At 45.9% G+C, this 23,318-nt stretch overlaps 1 protein-coding gene across 1 annotated transcript in view; it reads left to right on the top strand.

The window, feature by feature from the left end:
- LOC124039626 (piezo-type mechanosensitive ion channel component 2-like) overlaps positions 1 to 23,318 on the top strand; it is a 167,699-nt gene that overhangs the window by 141,403 nt on the left and 2,978 nt on the right. The window contains exons 29-49 of the mRNA XM_046355800.1: positions 137 to 226; positions 2,570 to 2,679; positions 2,889 to 2,969; positions 8,827 to 8,930; positions 10,292 to 10,421; positions 11,626 to 11,688; positions 12,579 to 12,745; positions 13,087 to 13,274; positions 14,993 to 15,172; positions 16,335 to 16,847; positions 17,035 to 17,293; positions 17,574 to 17,756; positions 17,951 to 18,218; positions 18,356 to 18,488; positions 18,694 to 18,841; positions 20,801 to 21,015; positions 21,207 to 21,365; positions 21,574 to 21,721; positions 22,048 to 22,236; positions 22,430 to 22,522; positions 22,745 to 22,914. Coding sequence (XP_046211756.1) covers positions 137 to 226; positions 2,570 to 2,679; positions 2,889 to 2,969; positions 8,827 to 8,930; positions 10,292 to 10,421; positions 11,626 to 11,688; positions 12,579 to 12,745; positions 13,087 to 13,274; positions 14,993 to 15,172; positions 16,335 to 16,847; positions 17,035 to 17,293; positions 17,574 to 17,756; positions 17,951 to 18,218; positions 18,356 to 18,488; positions 18,694 to 18,841; positions 20,801 to 21,015; positions 21,207 to 21,365; positions 21,574 to 21,721; positions 22,048 to 22,236; positions 22,430 to 22,522; positions 22,745 to 22,914 — 3,591 coding nt within the window. The remainder of the gene's footprint in view (positions 1 to 136; positions 227 to 2,569; positions 2,680 to 2,888; positions 2,970 to 8,826; positions 8,931 to 10,291; positions 10,422 to 11,625; positions 11,689 to 12,578; positions 12,746 to 13,086; positions 13,275 to 14,992; positions 15,173 to 16,334; positions 16,848 to 17,034; positions 17,294 to 17,573; positions 17,757 to 17,950; positions 18,219 to 18,355; positions 18,489 to 18,693; positions 18,842 to 20,800; positions 21,016 to 21,206; positions 21,366 to 21,573; positions 21,722 to 22,047; positions 22,237 to 22,429; positions 22,523 to 22,744; positions 22,915 to 23,318) is intronic.

Below are 23,318 nucleotides of genomic sequence, written 5' to 3'. Positions count from 1 at the left end.
CTCTCTCTCAATGGAGCCTGGGGATAAGGTTTACTTTCATTCACTTTACTTTCACAAGGACCATCACAAAGTTGACTGTTTATTCGGTCAATGTATTTGTCAATTTAGATGAAAAGTATTATGTTTGTTGTGTTAGAGGGGCCGAGCTGTTCCAGGCGACCATAGTGAAAGCTGTCAAAGCCCGGATCGAAGTGGAGAAAAAGTCTATGGACCTGCTGAAGAGACAGTGAGCGCATTTTCTACACAGATATAATAGACACACATTACACATATGACGTACACACAGAAATATAACATGCACTAAAGCCATAGACTGTTCTCTCTGCCTCTGTATGGCAAGCGGTACTGGAGCAACAAGTCTGACACCAACAGGCTCCTGAAAAGCTGCTCTCCCCAAGCCACAAGACTGCTAAATAGCTAACAAAATGTCTACACAGACTACCGCCATTGACCCTTCTATTTCATTTTTGCGCTGACTCACAGGTCTCCACACACACACACACACACACACACACACACACACACACACACACACACACACACACACACACACACACACACACACACACACACACACACACACACACACACACACACACACACACACACACACACATATATATATATATATATATATATACATACACACACACATACACATACACACACACACACACACACACACACACACACACACACACACACACACACACACACACACACACACACACACTTACTGGCTTTACAAACACACACTCACATACAAATCATCATATATGCTGCTGCTACTCTGTTTATCGTATATCCTGATGCCTAGTCCCCTTATCCCATTGTAAATATGGTATTGGCACTGACCCTGGAACTGACCCTGTATATAGTTTACTGACCCTGTATATAGCTTACTGACCCTGGAACTGACCCTGTATATAGCTTACTGACCCTGGAACTGACCCTGTATATAGCTTACTGACCCTGGAACTGACCCTGTGATATAGCTTACTGACCCTGGAACTGACCCTGTATACCCTGGAACTGACCCTGTATATAGTTTACTGACCCTGGAACTGACCCTGTATATAGCTTACTGACCCTGGAACTGACCCTGTATATAGTTTACTTACTTTCTCGTGTTCTTCTTATTTCTATTTCTTGTGTGTTTTTATGGTACTTTACTTTATAGTACTATACTGTATATTGATATTGATTACTGCATTGGGAAAGTTGGAAAAGAGCTTGCAAAGAAGGCATATGACTGTACTTGTGCACATAACAATAACAACGTCCAACTATTGAAACTATACAGTGAAGTCCAAAAGTATTTGGACAGTGACAAATGTTTAGTTATTTTGGCTCTGTACTCCAGCACTTTGGATTTGATATCGGGTGAACCATTTTGAAATTACAGCCCTTTTTGGGGCGGCAGGGTAGCCTAGTGGTTAGTGTTGGACTAGTAACCGGAAGGTTGCAAGTTCAAATCCTCAAGCTGACAAGGTACAAATCTGTCGTTCTGCCCCTGAACAGGCAGTTAACCCACTGCTCCTAGGCTGTCATTGAAAATAAGAATTTGTTCTTAACTGACTTGCCTGGTTAAATAAAGGTTTTTAAAAAATGGTAGGGAACCAAAATTATTTGGACAAATTCACTTAATGGGTATTAAAGTAGTCCAAAGTTGAGTATTTTGTTCCCATATTCTTAGCACGCAATGACTACATCAAGCTTGTGAATGGATACCTTTATTGTTTGTTTTGGTAGTGTTTCAGATTATTTTGTGCCCAGTAGAAATTAATGGTAAATAATGTACTGTGTCATTTTGGAGTCACTTTTATTGTAAATTAGAATAGAATATGTTTCTAAACACTTCTACATTAATGTGTATGCTGCTATACATCTCCACACATCCTGACACCAAGCCAAACACTAACCCCTATTACATCCCCATACATCCTGACACCAAGCCAAACACTAACCCCTATTACATCCCCACACACCCTGACACCAAGTCAAACACGAACCCCTATTACATCCCCACACATCCTGACACCAAGCCAAACACTAACCCCTATTACAAACATCCGAACCCCTATTACATCCCCACACATCCTGACACCAAGCCAAACACTAACCCCTATTACATCCCCACACATCCTGACACCAAGCCAAACACTAACCCCTATTACATCCCCACACATCCTGACACCAAGCCAAACACTAACCCCTATTACATCCCCCCACATCCTGACACCAAGTCAAACACTAACCCCTATTACATCCTGACACCAAGCCAAACACTAACCCCTATTACATCCCCACACATCCTGACACCAAGCCAAACACTAACCCCTATTACATCCCCACACATCCTGACACCAAGCCAAACACTAACCCCTATTACATCCCCACACATCCTGACACCAAGCCAAACACTAACCCCTATTACATCCCCACACATCCTGACACCAAGCCAATCACTAACCCCTATTACATCCCCCCTCGGGCCTTATTGCTTAAATATACAGTGGTCAGAGACTATTGGTCATTTGTGAACATTTCTATCTCTGTGTCCAATCAGAATGGACCGCATCAAGAGTCGGCAGCAGAAGTTCAAGAGAGGCAAGGAGAGGATGTTGAGCTTGGTGCAGGAAAGCGGAGACGCCAAGGATGAGGAGGAGGATAATGAAGGTGGGACAGCAAGTGGGCTTTGAGTAACGAGTGCACTGACAGCCATGTTTGGATGATCTTCTATGTAGGCCTATACAGTTTTGCATTGATTGAATGATAAGTCTGTTTGAAGACACTCATCACAGTCCCACAACAATTACATATACAGACACATTCCATTCACATCAGCAAGTACTTTGAAAGCAAGAAAAAAAAGAGTTGTTTTTCAGATAAAGAAAATACTGACAAAGAGAAGAGCAGGGGGAAGACAAAGAAGCAGTGGTGGAGGCCGTGGGTGGACCATGCATCCAGTGAGTGAACTTTGACCTTTCTATTTCAATATTCCAATATTCCAATTCAATAAGATACTGTGACTGTAGTTACATGTAAATAAATGAGGCACACTCTTAGAAAAAGGTTTCCAAAAGGGTTGTCCGGCTGTCCCCATAGGATAAAACTTTTTTGTTCCAGATTGAACCATTTTTGGTTCCACGTAGAACCCTTTGTGGAAATGGTCTTACATGGAACCCAAAAGGGTTCTACCTGGAACCAAAAATGGTTCTTGTCATGTTTGTCATTCATTGTCATGTCTTGTCCCTGTGCTCCCCATGCTATTCGTTTCCCTCTGCTGGTCTTGTTTGGTTCTATCCCTCTCTCTCCCCCTCCCTCTCTCACTCTCTCGCTCTCTCTTCTCTCTGTCGTTCCGTTCCTGCTCCCAGCTGTTCCTATTCCCCTAATCATCATTTAATTCCCACACCTGTTCCCGATCCTTTCCCCTGATTAGACTCCCTATTTATTCCTTTGTGTTCCGTCCCTGTTCCGTCGGTTCCTTGTTTTGTATTCCATGCTGTAATTGCGTTTCGCCCTGTCCTGTCGTGTTTTTTTGCCGTGATTGTGTATCACCCTGTCCTGTCGTGTTTTGTGCCTTCTTCAGACGCTGCGTGTGAGCAGGTGTCTCAGTTGACTACGGCCTGCGCCTACCCGAAGCGACCTGCAGTCTGTGGCCGCTTCTCCAGTTGTTTTCCCCTCTACTATCTAGAGGATTTCAGTTATTCGGTTTTGAGCATTAATAAACTCTGTTTCTGTTAAGTCGCGTTTGGGTCCTCCTTCACCTGCATAACAGAAGGAACCGACCAAAGAATGGACCCAGCGACTTCAGACGCTCGTTACACTGCCGTCGAGATCCAAGGAGCCATGCTCGGCAGACACGAGCAGGAATTGTCTGCTGCTCGCCATGCCGTGGAGAACCTGGCCGCTCAGGTTTCCGACCTCTCTGGACAGTTCCAGAGTCTACGTCTCGTGCCACCTGTTACTCCCTGGCCTGCCGAGCCTCCTGAACCCAGGGTTAATAACCCACCTTGCTACTCCGGGCAGCCCACTGAGTGCCGCTCCTTTCTCACGCAGTGTGAGATTGTGTTCTCTCTCCAACCCCACACATACTCTAGAGAGAGAGCTCGGGTTGCTTTCGTCATTTCACTCCTTACTGGCCGGGCTCGAGAATGGGGCACAGCTATCTGGGAGGCAAGGGCTGATTGCTCTAACAGATTCCAGAACTTTAAAGAGGAGATGATTCGGGTTTTTGACCGTTCAGTTTTTGGTGAGGAGGCTTCTAGGGCCCTGGCTTCCTTATGCCAAGGTGAACGGTCCATAACGGATTATTCCATTGAGTTTCGCACTCTTGCTGCCTCTAGTGAGTGGAACGAGCCGGCGCTGCTCGCTCGTTTTCTGGAGGGACTCCACGCAGTGGTTAAGGATGAGATTCTCTCCCGGGAGGTTCCTTCAGATGTGGACTCCTTGATTGCTCTCGCCATCCGCATAGAACGACGGGTAGATCTTCGTCACCGGGCTCGTGGAAGAGAGCTCGCATCAACGGTGTTTCCCTGCTCCGCATCGCAACCATCTCCCTCTGGCTTTGAGACTGAGCCCATGCAGCTGGGAGGGATTCGCATCTCGAATAAGGAGAGGGAACAGAGGATCACCAACCGCCTGTGCCTCTATTGCGGAGTGGCTGGACATTTTGTTATTTCATGTCCAGTAAGAGGCCAGAGCCCATCAGTAAGCGGAGGGCTACTGGTGAGCGCTACTACTCAGGTCCCTTCATCTAGATCTTGTACTACTATGTCGGTCCATCTACGCTGGACCGGTTCGGGTGCTACATGCAGTGCTTTGATTGACTCTGGGGCTGAGGGTTGTTTCATGGACGAAGCATGGGCTCGGAAACATAACATTCCTTTCAGACCATTAGACAGGCCTACGCCCATGTTTGCCTTAGATGGTAGTCATCTTCCCAGTATCAAATTTGAGACACTACCTTTAACTCTCACAGTATCTGGTAACCACAGTGAGACTATTTCTTTTTTGATTTTCCGTTCACCGTTTACACCTGTTGTTTTGGGTCATCCCTGGCTAGTATGTCATAATCCTTCTATTAATTGGTCTAGTAATTCTATCCTATCCTGGAACGTTTCTTGTCATGTGAAGTGTTTAATGTCTGCCATCCCTCCCGTTTCTTCTCTCCCTACTTCTCAGGAGGAACCTGGCGATTTGACAGGAGTGCCGGAGGAATATCATGATCTGCGCACGGTCTTCAGTCGGTCCCGAGCCAACTCCCTTCCTCCTCACCGGTCGTATGATTGTAGTATTGATCTCCTTCCAGGGACCACGCCTCCTCGAGGTAGACTATACTCTCTGTCGGCTCCCGAACGTAAGGCTCTCGAGGATTATTTGTCTGTGTCTCTTGACGCCGGTACCATAGTGCCTTCTTCTTCTCCGGCCGGGCGGGGTTCTTTTTGTTAAGAAGAAGGACGGTACTCTGCGCCCCTGCGTGGATTATCGAGGGCTGAATGACATAACGGTTAAGAATCGTTATCCGCTTCCCCTTATGTCATCAGCCTTCGAGATTCTGCAGGGAGCCAGGTGCTTTACTAAGTTGGACCTTCGTAACGCTTACCATCTCGTGCGCATCAGAGAGGGGGACGAGTGGAAAACGGCGTTTAATACTCCGTTAGGGCATTTTGAGTACCGGGTTCTGCCGTTCGGTCTCGCCAATGCGCCAGCTGTTTTTCAGGCATTAGTTAATGATGTTCTGAGAGACATGCTGAACATTTTTGTTTTTGTCTATCTTGACGATATCCTGATTTTTTCTCCGTCACTCGAGATTCATGTTCAGCACGTTCGACGTGTTCTACAGCGCCTTTTAGAGAATTGTCTCTACGTAAAGGCTGAGAAGTGCTCTTTTCATGTCTCCTCCGTTACTTTTCTCGGTTCCGTTATTTCCGCTGAAGGCATTCAGATGGATTCCGCTAAGGTCCAAGCTGTCAGTGATTGGCCCGTTCCAAGGTCACGTGTCGAGTTGCAGCGCTTCTTAGGTTTCGCTAATTTCTATCGGCGTTTCATTCGTAATTTCGGTCAAGTTGCTGCCCCTCTCACAGCTCTTACTTCTGTCAAGACGTGTTTTAAGTGGTCCGGTTCCGCCCAGGGAGCTTTTGATCTTCTAAAAGAACGTTTTACGTCCGCTCCTATCCTCGTTACTCCTGACGTCACTAGACAATTCATTGTCGAGGTTGACGCTTCAGAGGTAGGCGTGGGAGCCATTCTATCCCAGCGCTCCCAGTCTGACGATAAGGTTCATCCTTGCGCTTATTTTTCTCATCGCCTGTCGCCATCTGAGCGCAACTATGATGTGGGTAACCGTGAACTGCTCGCCATCCGCTTAGCCCTAGGCGAATGGCGACAGTGGTTGGAGGGGGCGACCGTTCCTTTTTGTCGTTTGGACAGACCATAAGAACCTTGAGTACATCCGTTCTGCCAAACGACTTAATGCCCGTCAAGCTCGTTGGGCGTTGTTTTTCGCTCGTTTCGAGTTTGTGATTTCTTACCGTCCGGGTAGCAAGAACACCAAGCCTGATGCCTTATCCCGTCTGTTTAGTTCTTCTGTGGCTTCTACTGATCCCGAGGGGATTCTTCCTTATGGGCGTGTTGTCGGGTTAACAGTCTGGGGAATTGAAAGACAGGTTAAGCAAGCACTCACGCACACTGCGTCGCCGCGCGCTTGTCCTAGTAACCTCCTTTTCGTTCCTGTTTCCACTCGTCTGGCTGTTCTTCAGTGGGCTCACTCTGCCAAGTTAGCGGGTCATCCCGGTGTTCGAGGCACTCTTGCGTCTATTCGCCAGCGCTTTTGGTGGCCGACTCAGGAGCGTGACACGCGCCGTTTCGTGGCTGCCTGTTCGGACTGCGCGCAGACTAAGTCGGGTAACTCTCCTCCTGCCGGTCGTCTCAGACCGCTCCCCATTCCTTCTCGACCATGGTCTCACATTGCCTTAGACTTCATTACCGGTCTGCCTTTGTCTGCGGGGAAGACTGTGATTCTGACGGTTGTCGATAGGTTCTCTAAGGCGGCACATTTCATTCCCCTCGCTAAACTTCCTTCCGCTAAGGAGACGGCACAAATCATTATTGAGAATGTATTCAGAATTCATGGCCTCCCGTTAGACGCCGTTTCAGACAGAGGTCCGCAATTCACGTCACAGTTTTGGAGGGAGTTCTGTCGTTTGATTGGTGCGTCCGTCAGTCTCTCTTCCGGGTTTCATCCCCAGTCTAACGGTCAAGCAGAGAGGGCCAATCAGACGATTGGTCGCATACTACGCAGCCTTTCTTTCAGGAACCCTGCGTCTTGGGCAGAACAGCTCCCCTGGGCAGAATACGCTCACAATTCGCTTCCTTCGTCTGCTACCGGGTTATCTCCGTTTCAGAGTAGTCTGGGTTACCAGCCTCCTCTGTTCTCATCCCAGCTTGCCGAGTCCAGCGTTCCCTCCGCTCAAGCGTTTGTCCAACGTTGTGAGCGCACCTGGAGGAGGGTGAGGTCTGCACTTTGCCGTTACAGGGCACAGACGGTGAGAGCCGCCAATAAACGCAGGATTAAGAGTCCAAGGTATTGTTGCGGCCAGAGAGTGTGGCTTTCCACTCGCAACCTTCCTCTTACGACAGCTTCTCGTAAGTTGACTCCGCGGTTCATTGGTCCGTTCCGTGTCTCCCAGGTCGTCAATCCTGTCGCTGTGCGACTGCTTCTTCCGCGACATCTTCGTCGCGTCCATCCTGTCTTCCATGTCTCCTGTGTTAAGCCCTTTCTTCGCACCCCGTTCGTCTTCCCTCCCCCTCCCGTCCTTGTCGAGAGCGCACCTATTTACAAGGTACATAAAATTATGGACATGCGTTCTCGGGACGGGGTCACCAATACCTAGTGGATTGGGAGGGTTACGGTCCTGAGGAGAGGAGTTGGGTTCCGTCTCGGGACGTGCTGGACCGTTCGCTCATCGATGATTTCCTCCGTTGCCGCCAGGATTCCTCCTCGAGTGCGCCAGGAGGCGCTCGGTGAGTGGGGGGGGTACTGTCATGTTTGTCATTCATTGTCATGTCTTGTCCCTGTGCTCCCCATGCTATTCGTTTCCCTCTGCTGGTCTTGTTTGGTTCTATCCCTCTCTCTCCCCCTCCCTCTCTCACTCTCTCGCTCTCTCTTCTCTCTGTCGTTCCGTTCCTGCTCCCAGCTGTTCCTATTCCCCTAATCATCATTTAATTCCCACACCTGTTCCCGATCCTTTCCCCTGATTAGACTCCCTATTTATTCCTTTGTGTTCCGTCCCTGTTCCGTCGGTTCCTTGTTTTGTATTCCATGCTGTAATTGCGTTTCGCCCTGTCCTGTCGTGTTTTTTTGCCGTGATTGTGTATCACCCTGTCCTGTCGTGTTTTGTGCCTTCTTCAGACGCTGCGTGTGAGCAGGTGTCTCAGTTGACTACGGCCTGCGCCTACCCGAAGCGACCTGCAGTCTGTGGCCGCTTCTCCAGTTGTTTTCCCCTCTACTATCTAGAGGATTTCAGTTATTCGGTTTTGAGCATTAATAAACTCTGTTTCTGTTAAGTCGCGTTTGGGTCCTCCTTCACCTGCATAACAGTTCTTCCAAGGGTTCTCTTATGGAAAAAGCCTAAGAATGATTTTAGGTTGTAGAAAGCTCCTTTTTTTCTAAGAGTGCATGAATTCGTTATTGACACACAAGATTAATACCATATCTGATTTCTGTTTATCTTTACATTCATATATGTGTGTACAATGTAATACACGGGTGGACTAGTATAAGTAGGTAACCTTTAACCTTGTCTTTCACTCCCTTCTCAGTGGTGAGAAGTGGTAACTATTACCTGTTTGAAACTGACAGTGAAGAAGAGGAGGAAGAGGAGGATAAAAAGGAGGCAGAGCCACCCAAGAAGTCTGCATTTCAGGTACTCAAACATAGGAAATGACCCCCTTTACCATTGTCCTGCATTGAGAATATAGAATTTTGTCCAGCGAAACCAGTTGGACTGTTTTTGATTTGATCTGTATCGGTTATGTAAAAGGGAATGCGTGCGTCTATTTCTGTTTGGACCGATTTCTAATGTGTAATTGTTCTTACAACAGACAAGTAACAAGTCGTTCTTTTGCTAATTCCCTGATTTTGTTTGTTCTTTCGGCACTTAACAGCTTTCTTTCTTTTTAAGTACTAACTGCTAACATCCTTTGTCGTGATTTTTGTTTATTTGACCTTTATTTGCGACAAATGTTATGTTCTCTAACTCTCACCCCTGCTTTGTCCTCCCTTTGTAGAGAGCAATCCGAAAGTTTGCCTCTGCCTCGTTGGCTTTACCAAAGTGTATCATTAAGCTGCCCAAAACTGCTCTGCAGTATATAATGAGGGCAGCCAAGGTACTCTCACTACTAGGTCTCCATCTTGTATTTCCCTTTTGTATGCTGTGTGTATACTCTTTCCCCCTTGAGCACTCCAGTCCAAGCCACTTTCTCACGACGTTACACACATTTTCCACTCTCACTCCAAAACATCACCACGATGTCAATAATGTTCTGTTCAAAGACCAGAGCCCTGCTCCATTTCACAAGATGCTGCTGAGTCCTGACAAAATGGCCGCCGCTGATGATGCATGGAAATGCAGTGAACTGTTGCTTTGGGAGAGAGATATGCATGTGTGGTGGTGGCTTTTCTTCCAGGGTAATTCTCTGTAGGGATTAGTCTGTGTCTCAAGCAGATTTGGGGTCAATTTCAGGAAGTAAACTGAAATGTACTGAACTAAAATGGAACTGACCCCAACCCTGCTCTTAAACTAGTAATTGTTGGTGGTGTTCATCTTGAGGGGTGCTTTATTCCATTGTAAATCCATTTGTTGTCCTGTTGACACAAACACATGCCCTTACATTCCATTTCATTGGATCAAAACACCCCCTAAAAGTGTATCGTGTACTTTGTCAATGGCTTTTGCTTTTACCTGTGAGTTACTGGTTGGTTGACTAAATAATTTTCTCTTTGGCTGCCTAATCCTGACATTTCCTACACTCATCTCAACTATTTTGTTTTGAGTGTGTGAACTTAATTTGAGTCCCATTGCTTTTGATTAAACACTTGCTCACCAATGGCAAGTTTGTCAACATGAACCAAACGCGCTAAGATCAAATCTCTTAACGTTTGTTCAGTATGTAGCAGGGTGGGTGTCACAATTAAGCAGCCAAACATCCTTTCAACAGAATCTCTGGACACATTGTGTTTGATCACCAGTCCATAAGTGCGGCTGTTAACGTTTTCTCCCCACAGTTTGTGTACCATGCCTGGATCACCGACTCCAAGACGGCTATGAAGGAGCGCAGCAAGGAGAAACGTCGCTTCTGGAAGAAATACACTGAAGGGAGCAGCAGCAAGCCAAGGAAAGAGGACCCGAGGGAAGGTATGGAGGAGGACCCAAGTTCTCATTCAAAGCAGATGACTTAGGCTTTCAGTCTCCTCCGTTTCCAACCTTAGCCTGGTTTAACCAGACTGAACATTGTGCAAATGTCAAACATTGGTGAGTGCAGCATTCAGTTTGGTTTAACCAGGCAAATCCAACCCAGTGTAGGAGATTTAATATGCTAGCAGTATCACGTCTACTCCTGCTCCCTCTCTCCAGTGCTCGACGTCGCCAGTTTACTCATTATTACTCACACCTGCCACCATCGTTACGCGCACCTGCGTAGCAGTTCCTCTGGGAATCAAGCCCCTGCCTCCCAATGTTTCCCATCGTCTCGCGCCATCTGTCTGTCCATCACTTGTTGTGTTACAGTAAACTCTGTAACACAAGGTGCTATCTAGGATCTTAAAGGGTTCTTCGGCTGTCCCCATAGTAGAACGATTTGAAGAACCCTTTTTGGTTCCAGGTAGAACTCTTTTGGGTTCCATGTAGATGTTCTGCTGTTCTTGGAACCCAAAAGCGTTCTATCTGCGACCAAAAAGGGTTCTCATATGGGGGCAGCCGAAAAACTATTCTGGAACCTTTTTTTCTTAATGTGTACATTTCACCCCCTGAGGATTTCTCTCAGCCTCCGTGACGGGATGTTATAGGCTCTAGACTACTCATGAATGGGCATTTTGTGCCCCTTTTTTGCGTTGTTCAAGAGCACCTACTTAACGATTTACTGAAGCCTTAACGGGAGCCATGCTGTGTCCAGTCCACAGTTCCGCCAAATCTTCCCCCTTCTACCCTCCCTCCCTCCTTCCCACAGCCCAGCTCCAACTCCAACTCCAGTCAAGGCCAAGGCATTCCTGGGTCTGAAATATAGGATGCCATGTTGAATTAGATATGGTCAATTCATCCCATGTGACGGCTGGACTGACTGTGAATGTGGCTGGAATACAGTACGGTCTCTCAGTTTAGCCAAATCGTTTTACATGAGGTCTGGGAGGGGACAACAATGTATTGGATAGGCTATTTAGATAGAGAACAACTTGTTCTGCAACAAAAAAGTACCCTTTCAATGGGTTGTCAATGGAGCGTCCTTTGTTTGGAAAGGTACTTTTGGGTTGCAGCTTTGTGACTTTACAGCAAGGGATATGTTTATTTTAAAAAGGTTATGAATTTGTTGAAACATTCTATTTTCAATCTCTTTTCTATCCAGCTGTTCATGTTACTGTTGAAGTGGAGGATGAAAAGGAGATGGAGGAGAAGAAAGATGGACCAGGTAGGTGCCATTCAAACCAGGGTTGGGATAAATTGTATTTCATTTCAGTCACTTTCAGGATGTGGAATTGAAAATTCAAAAGGCACTCGCACATCTGAGCTAACTTTTGTGCAGGTGCATGGAAACAGTTGGATAAGATGAGGAAGAAGGAACCCGCACACTGCTCTAGATAGTATCACTGATCTTTAAAAAGCTTTACGTATCGTCCTTACGACCTTCGTCAGAGCTTTTGTGAGTTTCTTTTTAAATTAGCACCCTTATGTAGACCTAGCCCCACCCACACCCGTTCCACGCATCTAAAGGGGTTGGAGGTGAAGGGGAAAAAAATTAGTGCTACCAAATACCAAACAATATGCATGTCATAAATATTCAAATAAAGTGTGTACATAAGACACATTAAACACGTCTGTAAAACCACAATCAGGACACCAACTTGCCAAGCAAGTTTTCATAAATCATTGTGTACAGTGTAAGAAAAACGTCAGAGTAATCTGACATAAGGGCATAATTCATGATCAAATGTACAACATAACATACATAGGCATTTCATCATTAAGACCTTTTAGGAAATAATGTCTGGAAGGTGAAAATCCCAAAACATTCTCTTTTACTCAGAGTGTTATTCATATCACCTCCCATGTCTTATATCTTAACTTTCTCTATGCCACAAAATCTAAAGGTAGAAATGGATGTGGAATTGGAAATGGAATTTCAGTTTACTTCCTGGGTTAGGTTCCTTGACCCCAACCCTGTTTGAAAAGTTAACCCAACCCATGACACATGGCCCTCTGCAGCAATGAAGTTACAGTTGTACTGTAAGTCACAAAGAATGAAGACTGATGTGGACTTGGCTATTAAAAGACGTGTGTTGTCTTCCTCCCCATCCACAGACAACATCCTGAAGCGAGTCTTCAACATCGTCAAATTCTCCTGGGTGTTGTTCCTGGCCATGTTGGACAGTTTCACAGCCTGGATCAATTCAATGTGTCAGGAACACCTGGACATCTCCACCGTGCTGCGTATTGAGCGCTGCATGCTCACTCACGAGGTCAAAAAGGTAAGGTATATATGTATTTTGTGGTGCTTATTGTACTATAAGGCATATTACCTGATACCTCAGGTGGACAGTTCAATGAGAATCCAGCTGAAGATTGTCTGTGAATAAATGTCTCTTCCTAGTAACAAAACCATTTGATCTCACTTAACATTGCATAATGATTTACCATTTCATACTGTTTAGAACCATGGTATTTATAGTACCTATTTCTAGTAATAGCATAGTAATAACATTGGAATTGCCTATTTCCAACGTTATTACATTGTTATTACAGGCTACGCAATATGAAGTTGGTGTAGGGCAAACAATTCTAACAGCCATTCTTGGTTGTAATGTTCCAGGGGAACAAGCCTTCGCGGGAGAGCATCCACGTGTACTACCGCAAGCAGATGTGCAAGGCTGCGTCCATTGAGTCTGGCCTGGAGAGAACCGAGGAGGATACGTGCCAGGACTGCTTCCCCCACAAGGCCGAGCGGCAGAGCTGTGCCTATCTGGAGAGCCAAGACCCTATGGTGTCTCATGACACCAGGTAAGGGAATTGAGGAAAATACACTTTTTATTAGTTATATTAGTACTTAATGATGTAATTATTGTTATTTTTTGTTACATTTTTTACTTTTGTTTATTTAGTAAATATTTTCTTAACTCTATTTCTTGAACTGCATTGTTAGTTAAGGGCTTGTAAGTCAGCATTTCACTGTAACGTTGTATTTGGCGCATGTGACAAATAACATTTGATTTGATTATTCATACTCATTGATTTGATTATTCGTACTCATAAGAAATGATGAGATTGATTCACCTCTTGTCATCATTAAAGTACATCAAGCAGAGGCAATCCTTTTCAATTTGATAGCTGGTGATGGCTGAGGAATCAGCAGACAAGGTTGTTCAGCTGCTTCTTGATACTCCCAAGGATATTATAGTAAACAGTTCAGTTCATTCAGTTATAATACTCAAAACATCAAGGGAGACTATATAATACAATCCAAACAGACTCTAGAATCAGGTGCAAGATATTGCCTGTTTTTGAAAGATGTCATGCTGTGCAGATGACAGTAGGTCAGATTGGAATGTTGAGGCCTCCCGAGTGGCGCAGGGAGCTGTACCACTAGAGATTCGAGTCCAGGCTCTGTCGCAGCCGGCCGTGACCGGGAGACCCATGGGGCTGCGCACAATTGGCCCAGCGTCGTCCGGGGTTAGGGGAGGGTTTGGCCGACAGGGATGTCCTTGTCTCATCGCGCACTAGCGACTTCTATGGCGGGCCAGGCTCAGTGCACACTGACACGGTCGCCAGGTGCACGGTGTTTACTCCGACACATTGGTGCGGCTGGCTTCCGGGTTAAGTGGGCATTGTCAAGAAGCAATGCGGCTTGGCTGGATTGATTTCCAGAGGATGCTATCGGCAATCGGGATTCGCCTCTTCCGAGTCCGTACGGGAGATGCAGCAATGAGACAAGACTGTAACTACCAATTGGATACCACGAAATTTGGGAGAAAAAAGATTGGAATGTTGCGGGTGGAATTTATTTACGATTTATTTGCATTCCATCCGTGTGTAATAAAACCCAAGCCTTGCTCAAGTTATCCCATCTCAGCATGGACACCATTACGTGATAAACACTTACATTACATTACCAGTTGACAGAACAATTATTCAATATTCATTGGTTATGTTTTGGTGTTGTGTTGATATCACGCTGCTTGTTGGTACACACATTGTCTGTTTTAGTCATAGTTTGATATTTATTTGAGACTGAAGAGTGCCAGGCTCCCGGTATGTGATGGAGTGTTTATGAAGGGTTTAAAACCAGCCTGGCAGCTTGAAACTGCACAGCTCTGTTCTGGGTGCACTAGTGCCCACGGGGAATTCTGTTCTCTGTCTAGACTCTGGCCTGACGCACACACTCACACACACTCACACTCTCACTCACTCACTCACTCACTCACTCACTCACTCACTCACTCACTCACTCACTCACTCACTCACTCACTCACTCATCACTCACTCACTCACTCACTCACTCACTCACTCACTCACTCACTCACTCACTCACTCACTTACACTCACACAGGCACCCTGACATACACACAGGCAAGCAGACAGACACGGACATGAAGGCGTACACAGATAGAAACACATATACCCAGAGGTGCAGGCACACACACACTGTATGAGTTTATGCATGGTCCATAGTCTGTTTAGACCATTCCACAAACTCCATCTGTCTGTGTGTGTTTCTCCAGTGCGTACACAGAGAACACCCTGCTCTGCTCCTGTCGTTCCACACTGGACCACATTGATATGGGTCCTGACAGCATCCAGATGCCCAGGACCAGCGAGCGTGCCCATCCTAAACTCTGCAAGATGGAAGGCCTAGACCTAGAGTCCACCTCTTCAACCGACAGCAGAGACAGCCAGGCCAGGTAAGAAACTACAAACACACAACTTCTACTTCTCTCCTCTCATCCCTCACTCTCTACACTTCTCTCCCTTCATCCTTCACTCTACACTTCTGCCCCATCAACCGTCAGTCTTCTCTTCCCTCACCCCACATCTCTTCTTGTCTCTTTCCTGATCCCTCACTCGCTTCTCTTTCCCCCCTTCACTGACTGTAGACAATGAGGCATCTTTGTCACTTTGTCTGTCGGCCAAACCCTCCGCCTATTTACCATTTGTGTCACTAACCGTGATGTATTACCTTGATCCAAAAAGCTAGTGGTACTAGTGTGTCTCATATGGGTAAACCACTGTAAACCTCATCTCTCTTTGAAGAGCATTTCTCAGGACCACTCTCTTCCTCCCTCTGAATCCAAGGCTTAGATTGTTGGCAAGTCATATTCTTGTCATCAAATCCACTTCCTGGCTACAGGACTATAGTGCTAAAGCACTGTTCAAACATGTCATCTGCGACTGTAGTGTAAACTGTAGAAAGCTTTATTGTCTGTTAGTCAGTGCAGGTGTCAGATTATATTGAGAATAAGGAGAGAAAAAGGGGGAGTAGACATGAGGTGGGTGATTGTGTAGTGCTGTGGGCGGTTACCATGGTGACTCCCTGATTCAGTGCTGACGGACAGCCTTTGTATCCAGTGTGTAAGTCTGTCACAACCTCTCTCTCTCTCTCTCTCTCTCTCTCTCTCTCTCTCTCTCTCTCTCTCTCTCTCTCTCTCTCTCTGTCTCTCTCTGTCTCTCTCTGTCTCTCTGTCTCTCTCTCTCTCTCTGTCTCTCTCTGTCTCTCTCTGTCTCTCTCTGTCTCTCTCTCTCTCTCTCTCTCTCTCTCACACCGCTGAACAAACACTATTTCTGTGTCATTTCATTATCTTGAGTAAATTAGGTTATACAATGAATAGTTCCTGTTGTGGATGCTGATACCTTGTTCCACATTTATTTAATGATAAATCATGGCAAATACATGTATTACTGTTCTATCTGAATTATCACTACACATCCATACAAATATCTCCACTGTACTTCCTCTCTATGGCCATCCAGGCAATTCATAAATCTCAGGTTAAACACTGCCCACTTGTGGACAGATGAGTTCCAGAACATAACCGCTCCATTATCTTGCCTCTCTTTCCCCACTAGTGAGCACACCCAGTGCACAGCCACCTGCTCCTGCCAGGGGACCACCAACCCCATCAAAGAGACAGGAGAGGAGCCAGGCCAGGACCTCCAGGACCCCCACTCCTCCTACACCGAGATCCCATCCACCTCCATGGGGCTGTACCTGGACCATGAGGGGAGTCTTCTCTCTAGGTCTAGGGGAATGGACTGGGACAGCCGGGACAGGGTTCTAGAGACCGAACCTGCAGGGTGGGGGAGGGGACCGTGCTACGCCCACCACAGTGAGCTCCAGCTCTACCAGGCAGACCTCTCCGGTAACACCCCCACAGACACAGACATCCCCCCCTCATACAGCAGAGCCACAGGCCTGGACAGGGAGGAGGCCGAGCAGGTCTCATCCAGTAGGACCCATCATGAGAAGAGGCTAGTTGTGGTGACGCCTGACGAGAAGTCAGATTTTCTGTCGGGCGTCACGAGCACCACGTTTCCCTCACTTACCCACGAGCTGACCGCCAGCGATCTGCTACGCAATAGGTATTGTATTTAGTCACAGCTAGTCTTGTGTTGCCAATTGCATTAACAAATATTGTTAATTGCTCGGCTATCAGAAAGCCAGAAATCGAGGTTCAGATTAGTTTGTTTATTTGACAATTCCAAAGGATTTAGGTTTTTAGAGTCCACCTTGATAGACCCTCGCTCACTTTTTCTCTCTCTCCATCAGGATGTTCTACGACGAGGAGCTGGAAGACTCTGAGCGTTTCTACGGCAACCAGCCGGCGCTACTCCAGCTGCTCTATGCTCTCTACAACATGCTGGTGGCCCACTCAGAGATGGTGTGTTTCCTGGTCATCATCCTCAACCACATGATCTCAGCGTCCGTGGCCACGCTCGTTCTGCCCATCCTCATCTTCCTCTGGGCCATGCTGTCTGTCCCAAGGCCCAGCAAACGCTTCTGGATGACCGCCATCGTCTACACCGAGGTATTAACACAGAAGCACTTAGTCAGGTTCTTATCAATGTAAATCTGCCCTTACTCCTTGTCCCATTAGGATGAACAATACCTTTAATAATATAAATTGCACATTTTCATAAATATATTTGTTAATTCCAGCTATGAAAATGCTATTATTGTTCAGGCTCTTTTATGATATAAACTCAATTCTACCACACTGTACTCAATTAATAGTGTTTATAGAGACATGTTATGAGTCATGCATCTATATATTTTTAAGGGTTTCCCCGATCTCACTATACCACCAGGTCACCATCGTGATCAAGTACTTCTTCCAGTTTGGTTTCTTCCCCTTCAACCAGAACATTGAGCTGGACATGTCCAAACCCTTCCACCCTCCCAACATCATTGGTGTGGAGAAGAGGGAGGGATACGTGCACTATGACCTGGTTCAGCTGCTAGCTCTGTTCTTCCACAGATCTATTCTCAAGGTGCCCACTAAGTATTTAGCTACATGGTTATTCCTTTCAGGGAGTTCACTTTTTTCAAAAATAAATACAACTTTTAAGAAGTGGACTACCCCTTTAACTACATTGTTAATTGTTACTTATTACCTGTATTGATACACGGTTATATTTAGCACACTGGTGTAATAACCATTCTATTCCTTGCTCTTGACCTCCAGTGTCATGGGCTGTGGGACAAGGATGACCCCAGGGGAGGAGGGGGAGAAACCCCTAAGCAGCACCACCCTGACAGGGAGAAGAGGTCCAGCTCCAGGCGTGTGGAGAAGCAGGCCTCGGGGGGCAGTAGCTCCCTGCTGGAATCGGTACGCGCCCGCTTCCCCCGCCGCTTCTACTCCCTGTCCACCTCCACCCAGCTGAGCCGCAAGAGCTCCAGCGCCGCTTCCCACCTCTCCCAGCGCACCCTGCGCTCCGGCCACTCCAGAGGAGGTGAGGTCACACTGGCTCCTAAGTGCTGAAGAATAACTCTCTTATTGGGCTCGTTTGGGGGAAGTGTCTAGACTTTTAATTATGTCATTTGTGAGGCCCATGTCTTCCAAACCTCACCAAACCTAGTCACTCCACAGACAGCGTGAGCTCAAGGCAGAGCCTACGGAGAGGGGACAGTGTGAGGAGTGTCCAGCAGAGGAGCAAGAAGGAGAAGATCCTGGACAAACTCAGAGAGCAGCTCATCAAAGCCAAGAGCTTCATTGTCAAGAAGTAGGTGGCCTGGATGTCATGTTTGAATATCCACCTGAAGGTGCCATATTACACTTTCATTCGGCTACTAACTGACAATATTCAGTCACTTTTCAGGATATTAAATTGGTAATAAATACAACATTGTCTGTTCATAAAGTATTTAGTTTACCTTGTTTAGGTGACCAGAGAATTGTTTGTAAATCTTTGTTGATTCTCCGTTAAGAACTCTGGAGATCTACATCCCCATCCGTCAGTTCTTCTACAACCTGATCCACCCAGAGTACAGTGCTGTGACAGACGTGTATGTGCTCATGTTCCTGGCCGACACTGTTGACTTTATCATCATCGTCTTCGGCTTCTGGGCTTTTGGGGTAAGTTTGATATATACCGGGCCTTCGGAAAGTATTCAGACTCCTTGACTTTTTCAACATTTTGTTACGTTACAGCCTTATTCTAAAATGGATTAAATACATTTAAAAAATCATCAGCAATCTATACACAATGCCACATAATGACGAAGCGAAAACAGATTTTTTGATTTTTTTTTGAAAATGTGTAATAAATTAAAAACAAATACCATATTTACATAAGTATTTAGACCCTTTGCTAGGAGACTCGAAATTGACCTCAAGTGCATCCTGTTTCCATTGATCATCCTGGAGATGTTTCTACAACTTGTTTGCAGTCCACCTGTGGTAAATTCAATTGATTGGACATGATTTGGAAAGGCACCTGTCTATATAAGGTAGTTGACAGTGGATGTCAGAGCAAAAAAAGAAGCTATGAGGTGCAAGGAATTGTCTGCATAGTGTCGAAGACAGGATTTTGTCGAGGCACAGCTCTGGGGAATGGTACCAAAACATTTCTGCAGCATTGAAGGTCACCAAGAACACGGTGGCCTCCATCCCTCTTAGATGGAAGAAGTTTGGAACTATCAAGGCTCTTCCTAGAGCTGGCCGCCTGGCCAAACTAAGCAATCGGGGGAGAAGGGACTTGGAGATGGTGACCAAGAACCTGATGGTCACTCTTTTTTTTTACCCTTTTTTTCTCCCCAATTGGTAGTTATAGTCTTGTCTCGTTGCTGCAACTCCCGTACGGACTCAGGAGAGGCGACGGTTGAGAGCCATGCATCCTCCGAAACACGGACGACGCTGGGCCAATTGTGCGTTGCCCCATGGACCTCCCTGGGCTCAAACCCAGAATCTCTGGTGGCACAGCAAGACCACTGCCCCATCCGGGAGGCCACCTGATGGTCACTCTTACAGAGCTCCAGAGTTCCTCTGTGGAGATGGGAGAACCTTCCAGACGGACAACCATCTCTGCAGCACTCCACCAATCAGACCTTTATGGTAGAGTGGCCAGAAAGAAGCCACTCCTCAATAAAAGGCACATGACAGCCCACTTGGAGTTTTCCAAAAGGTACCTAAAGACTCTCCTACCATGAGAAACAAGATTCTCTGGTCTGATGAAAACAAGATTGAGCTCTTTGGCCATCTGGAGGAAACCTGGCACCATCCCTACAATGAAGCATGGTGGTGGCAGAATCATGCTGTGGGGTTGTTTTTCAGCTGCAGGGACTGAGATTAGTCAGGAATCCAGGCAAAGATGAACGGAGCAAACTACAGAGAGATCCTTGATGAAAACCTGCTCCAGAGCGCTCAGGACCTCAGACAAGGGCCAAGGTTCACCTTCCAACAGGACAACGACCCTAAGCACACGGCCAAGAAAACGCAGGAGTGGCTTTTGGCCCAGCCAGAGCCCGGACGTATACCTGATCGAACATCTCTGGAGAGACCTGAAAATAGCTATACAGCAACGCTCCCCATCCAACCTGACAGAGCTTGAGAGGATCTACAGAGAAGAATGGGAGAAACTCTGTAAAAACAGGTGTGTCATACTTGAAGCGTCGTACCCAAGAAGACTCAAGGCTGTAATCGCTGCCAAAGGTGCAACAACAAAGTACTGAGTAAAGGGTCTGAATACTTACATAAATGTAATATTTCAGGTTTTTATTTTTAATAAATTGATAACAACAATTTCTACAAACCTGTTTTTTGCTTTGTTATTATGGGGTATTGTGTGTAGATTGATGAGGAAAAACAACAATTTGATACATTTTTGAATAAGGATGTAACCTAACAAAATTTGGAAAAGGTCAAGGGGTCTGAATACTTTCTACTACAAACTGTTCTTATTCATTGTGTTTGTGATTGAAACCAAGTGCAATGAATTGAAACTTTCCCTAAATGGCCAAGAACACATGTGAACTTGAAACATTGAAGAAAACAAAACCCTTCCAAATGAATAACATGACTTCCTGTCTCTCATAGAAACACTCTGCCGCAGCTGACATCACTTCCTCCCTGTCGGAGGACCAGGTTCCCGAGGCCTTCCTGGTGATGGTACTGATCCAGTTTGGCACCATGATCATCGACCGAGCCCTCTACCTCCGCAAGACTGTCATGGGAAAAGTCATCTTCCAGGTCATCCTGGTGTTCGGTATCCACTTCTGGATGTTCTTCATCCTGCCTGGAGTCACAGAAAGGTATGAATGTGGAGAGATAACATTAACATTTAGTCATTTAGTCATATAGTCATAACCAGCTCCCTCTTTCTTTTAAATACTGTATATTGCTTACTAAAAGGTTGCTTCATTATTAAGTAACGCATAATGGTGAATGTTTTCAAGGTACTTCAAAAGATTATCGTTAACATTGTTTCCATTTTAAACACCAGACGGTTCAGTAAGAACACAGTGGCCCAGCTGTGGTACTTTGTCAAGTGCATCTACTTTGGCCTGTCGGCCTATCAGATCCGCTGTGGCTACCCCACCCGTGTCCTGGGCAACTTTCTCACCAAGAGTTACAACTACCTCAACCTATTCCTCTTCCAAGGGTGAGTGCTCTGAAGACGAGTGTAACTACAATCACAAGACGACAGCATAATCAAGAATTGAATGAATTTATGAAAACGGTATGAGACAAACTTAATCAGTGATGACACATGCTCCCAATACCTGCCTGCCATAAGCTGGTTCATAACCTATATTGACTGTTGGTGCTAACATTACCCTAACACTGTCCTAAATATTCCTGATTTCCAGGTTCCGCCTGGTCCCGTTCCTGACAGAGCTGCGAGCGGTGATGGACTGGGTGTGGACGGACACCACTCTCAGCTTGTCCAGCTGGATCTGTGTAGAGGACATCTACGCTCACATCTTTGTTCTCAAGTGCTGGAGGATGTCAGAGAAGGTGAGGGACCACGGCCCGCTGTGTTAGTCCTCTAGGACCTCCCTGTCCATCTCTGAATGAGGCTTAGAGGGGAAGAAGATAGTATGTCAGAGAGGCTTTGTGGAAATGAGTTGCAGCAGTTTTTTTCTTTTATTGTATTATTTTATGATGTGAAGCACTTTGTTACTTGCATTGAAAAGCACTATAAAAAAATAAAGGCACCAATTATGTAGGTTTGCCAAAAGTTAACAAATGTTCATAAAAACTGTAACTAAACTTGATCATTTATTTCCCTGAACAATTTGTCATTTTCAGAGGCTTAATCCTGTATGTGTGTTGTTTACCAGAGGTACCCCCAGCCTCGCGGGCAGAAGAAGAAGAAGGTGGTGAAGTATGGGATGGGAGGTTTGATCGTCATGCTGCTCATCTGCATCGTTTGGTTCCCCCTGCTTTTCATGTCGCTGGTCAAGTCCGTGGCCGGCGTGGTCAACAAACCTCTGGACGTATCGGTCACCATCACCCTGGGAGGCTTTCAGGTATGAAAACTGTGTCAGAGGCAGGGTTTGGGGCAATTCCATTTATTTCTGTTTACCTAATGAATTGACTGAATTTAAATGGAATTGACACCCTGGTTGACAGTATCAGTTCTTTATTGCCATTTGTTCATTTTAGAATTTGACACATTACTATCTGATTTGAGTATCTTAACGTTGGTATCTCGTCCTTCAGCCCATCTTCACTATGAGTGCCCAGCAAAATCAACTGAAGGACATCAGCAAAGCAGATTTTTCAGACTTCATGAATTCGTACAACTACATTCCGGTAAGAAAACCACCAAAGCTTGCTTTCTGAATCTTCATTTTAGGCCAGATTTCTCAAGCTTTTCAAATATCTTTTGACGCTATAGGTTTGAATACTATTACATTCTGGTTTGAATATATTACTGTGTATTACTATAATTAAGGCCTTTCTCCTCCCACTCACCAGGGACTTGCAAATGTAAGTATTGTGTGTTTTAATATTTCCATACTTCTATCCATGCAGTCAGCGATGCAGTTCCTGGAGGCATACACGTCAGAGGATGTGACTGTGGCGGAGCTGGAGGGCAGTTCCAATTCCTTGTGGACCATCAGCCCCCCCAGCAGGAAGAACCTTATGGATGTTCTCAGCAAGGAGGAATACTTCCCTGTCACCATGTCCTGGACCATCCAGAGGTAAGAGAACCAGGGCCCCTGTTCATTAGGCACCAAAAGGGAAGAAAACAGACTGAAACAGTCCAATAAGATAATCATTTTCATTAGCGTTGCAAAACGCTTTCAACTGTTTTCCGTTGCGTGCCCTGATGAACACTAACCTGGAGGAACCAATACTCGAATGCACACATGTATGGAAACATACTCACTTACTATCGGAGTGAGAACCAAACCTCTATTCAATCCGCATCATGGAAGTTCGACTTTACACAGTGAATTCAATTGATAGACAATGTTTCCGCTTTAGCGGAGGCTGCGTTCACGGTAAACGCTGCATATGTCGGCTCAAATGACCTTTTACATTTCTATCGGGGAATCTGTAACGCTTCAGCTTTACAGACTGAATAGAGCCACAACACTCACAC

This window comes from Oncorhynchus gorbuscha, linkage group LG07, assembly GCF_021184085.1.
Source record: "Oncorhynchus gorbuscha isolate QuinsamMale2020 ecotype Even-year linkage group LG07, OgorEven_v1.0, whole genome shotgun sequence".
NCBI lineage: Eukaryota > Metazoa > Chordata > Actinopteri > Salmoniformes > Salmonidae > Oncorhynchus > Oncorhynchus gorbuscha.
Note: the sequence above shows the minus strand (reverse complement) of the source record. Positions and strands in the feature narration are given on the sequence as shown.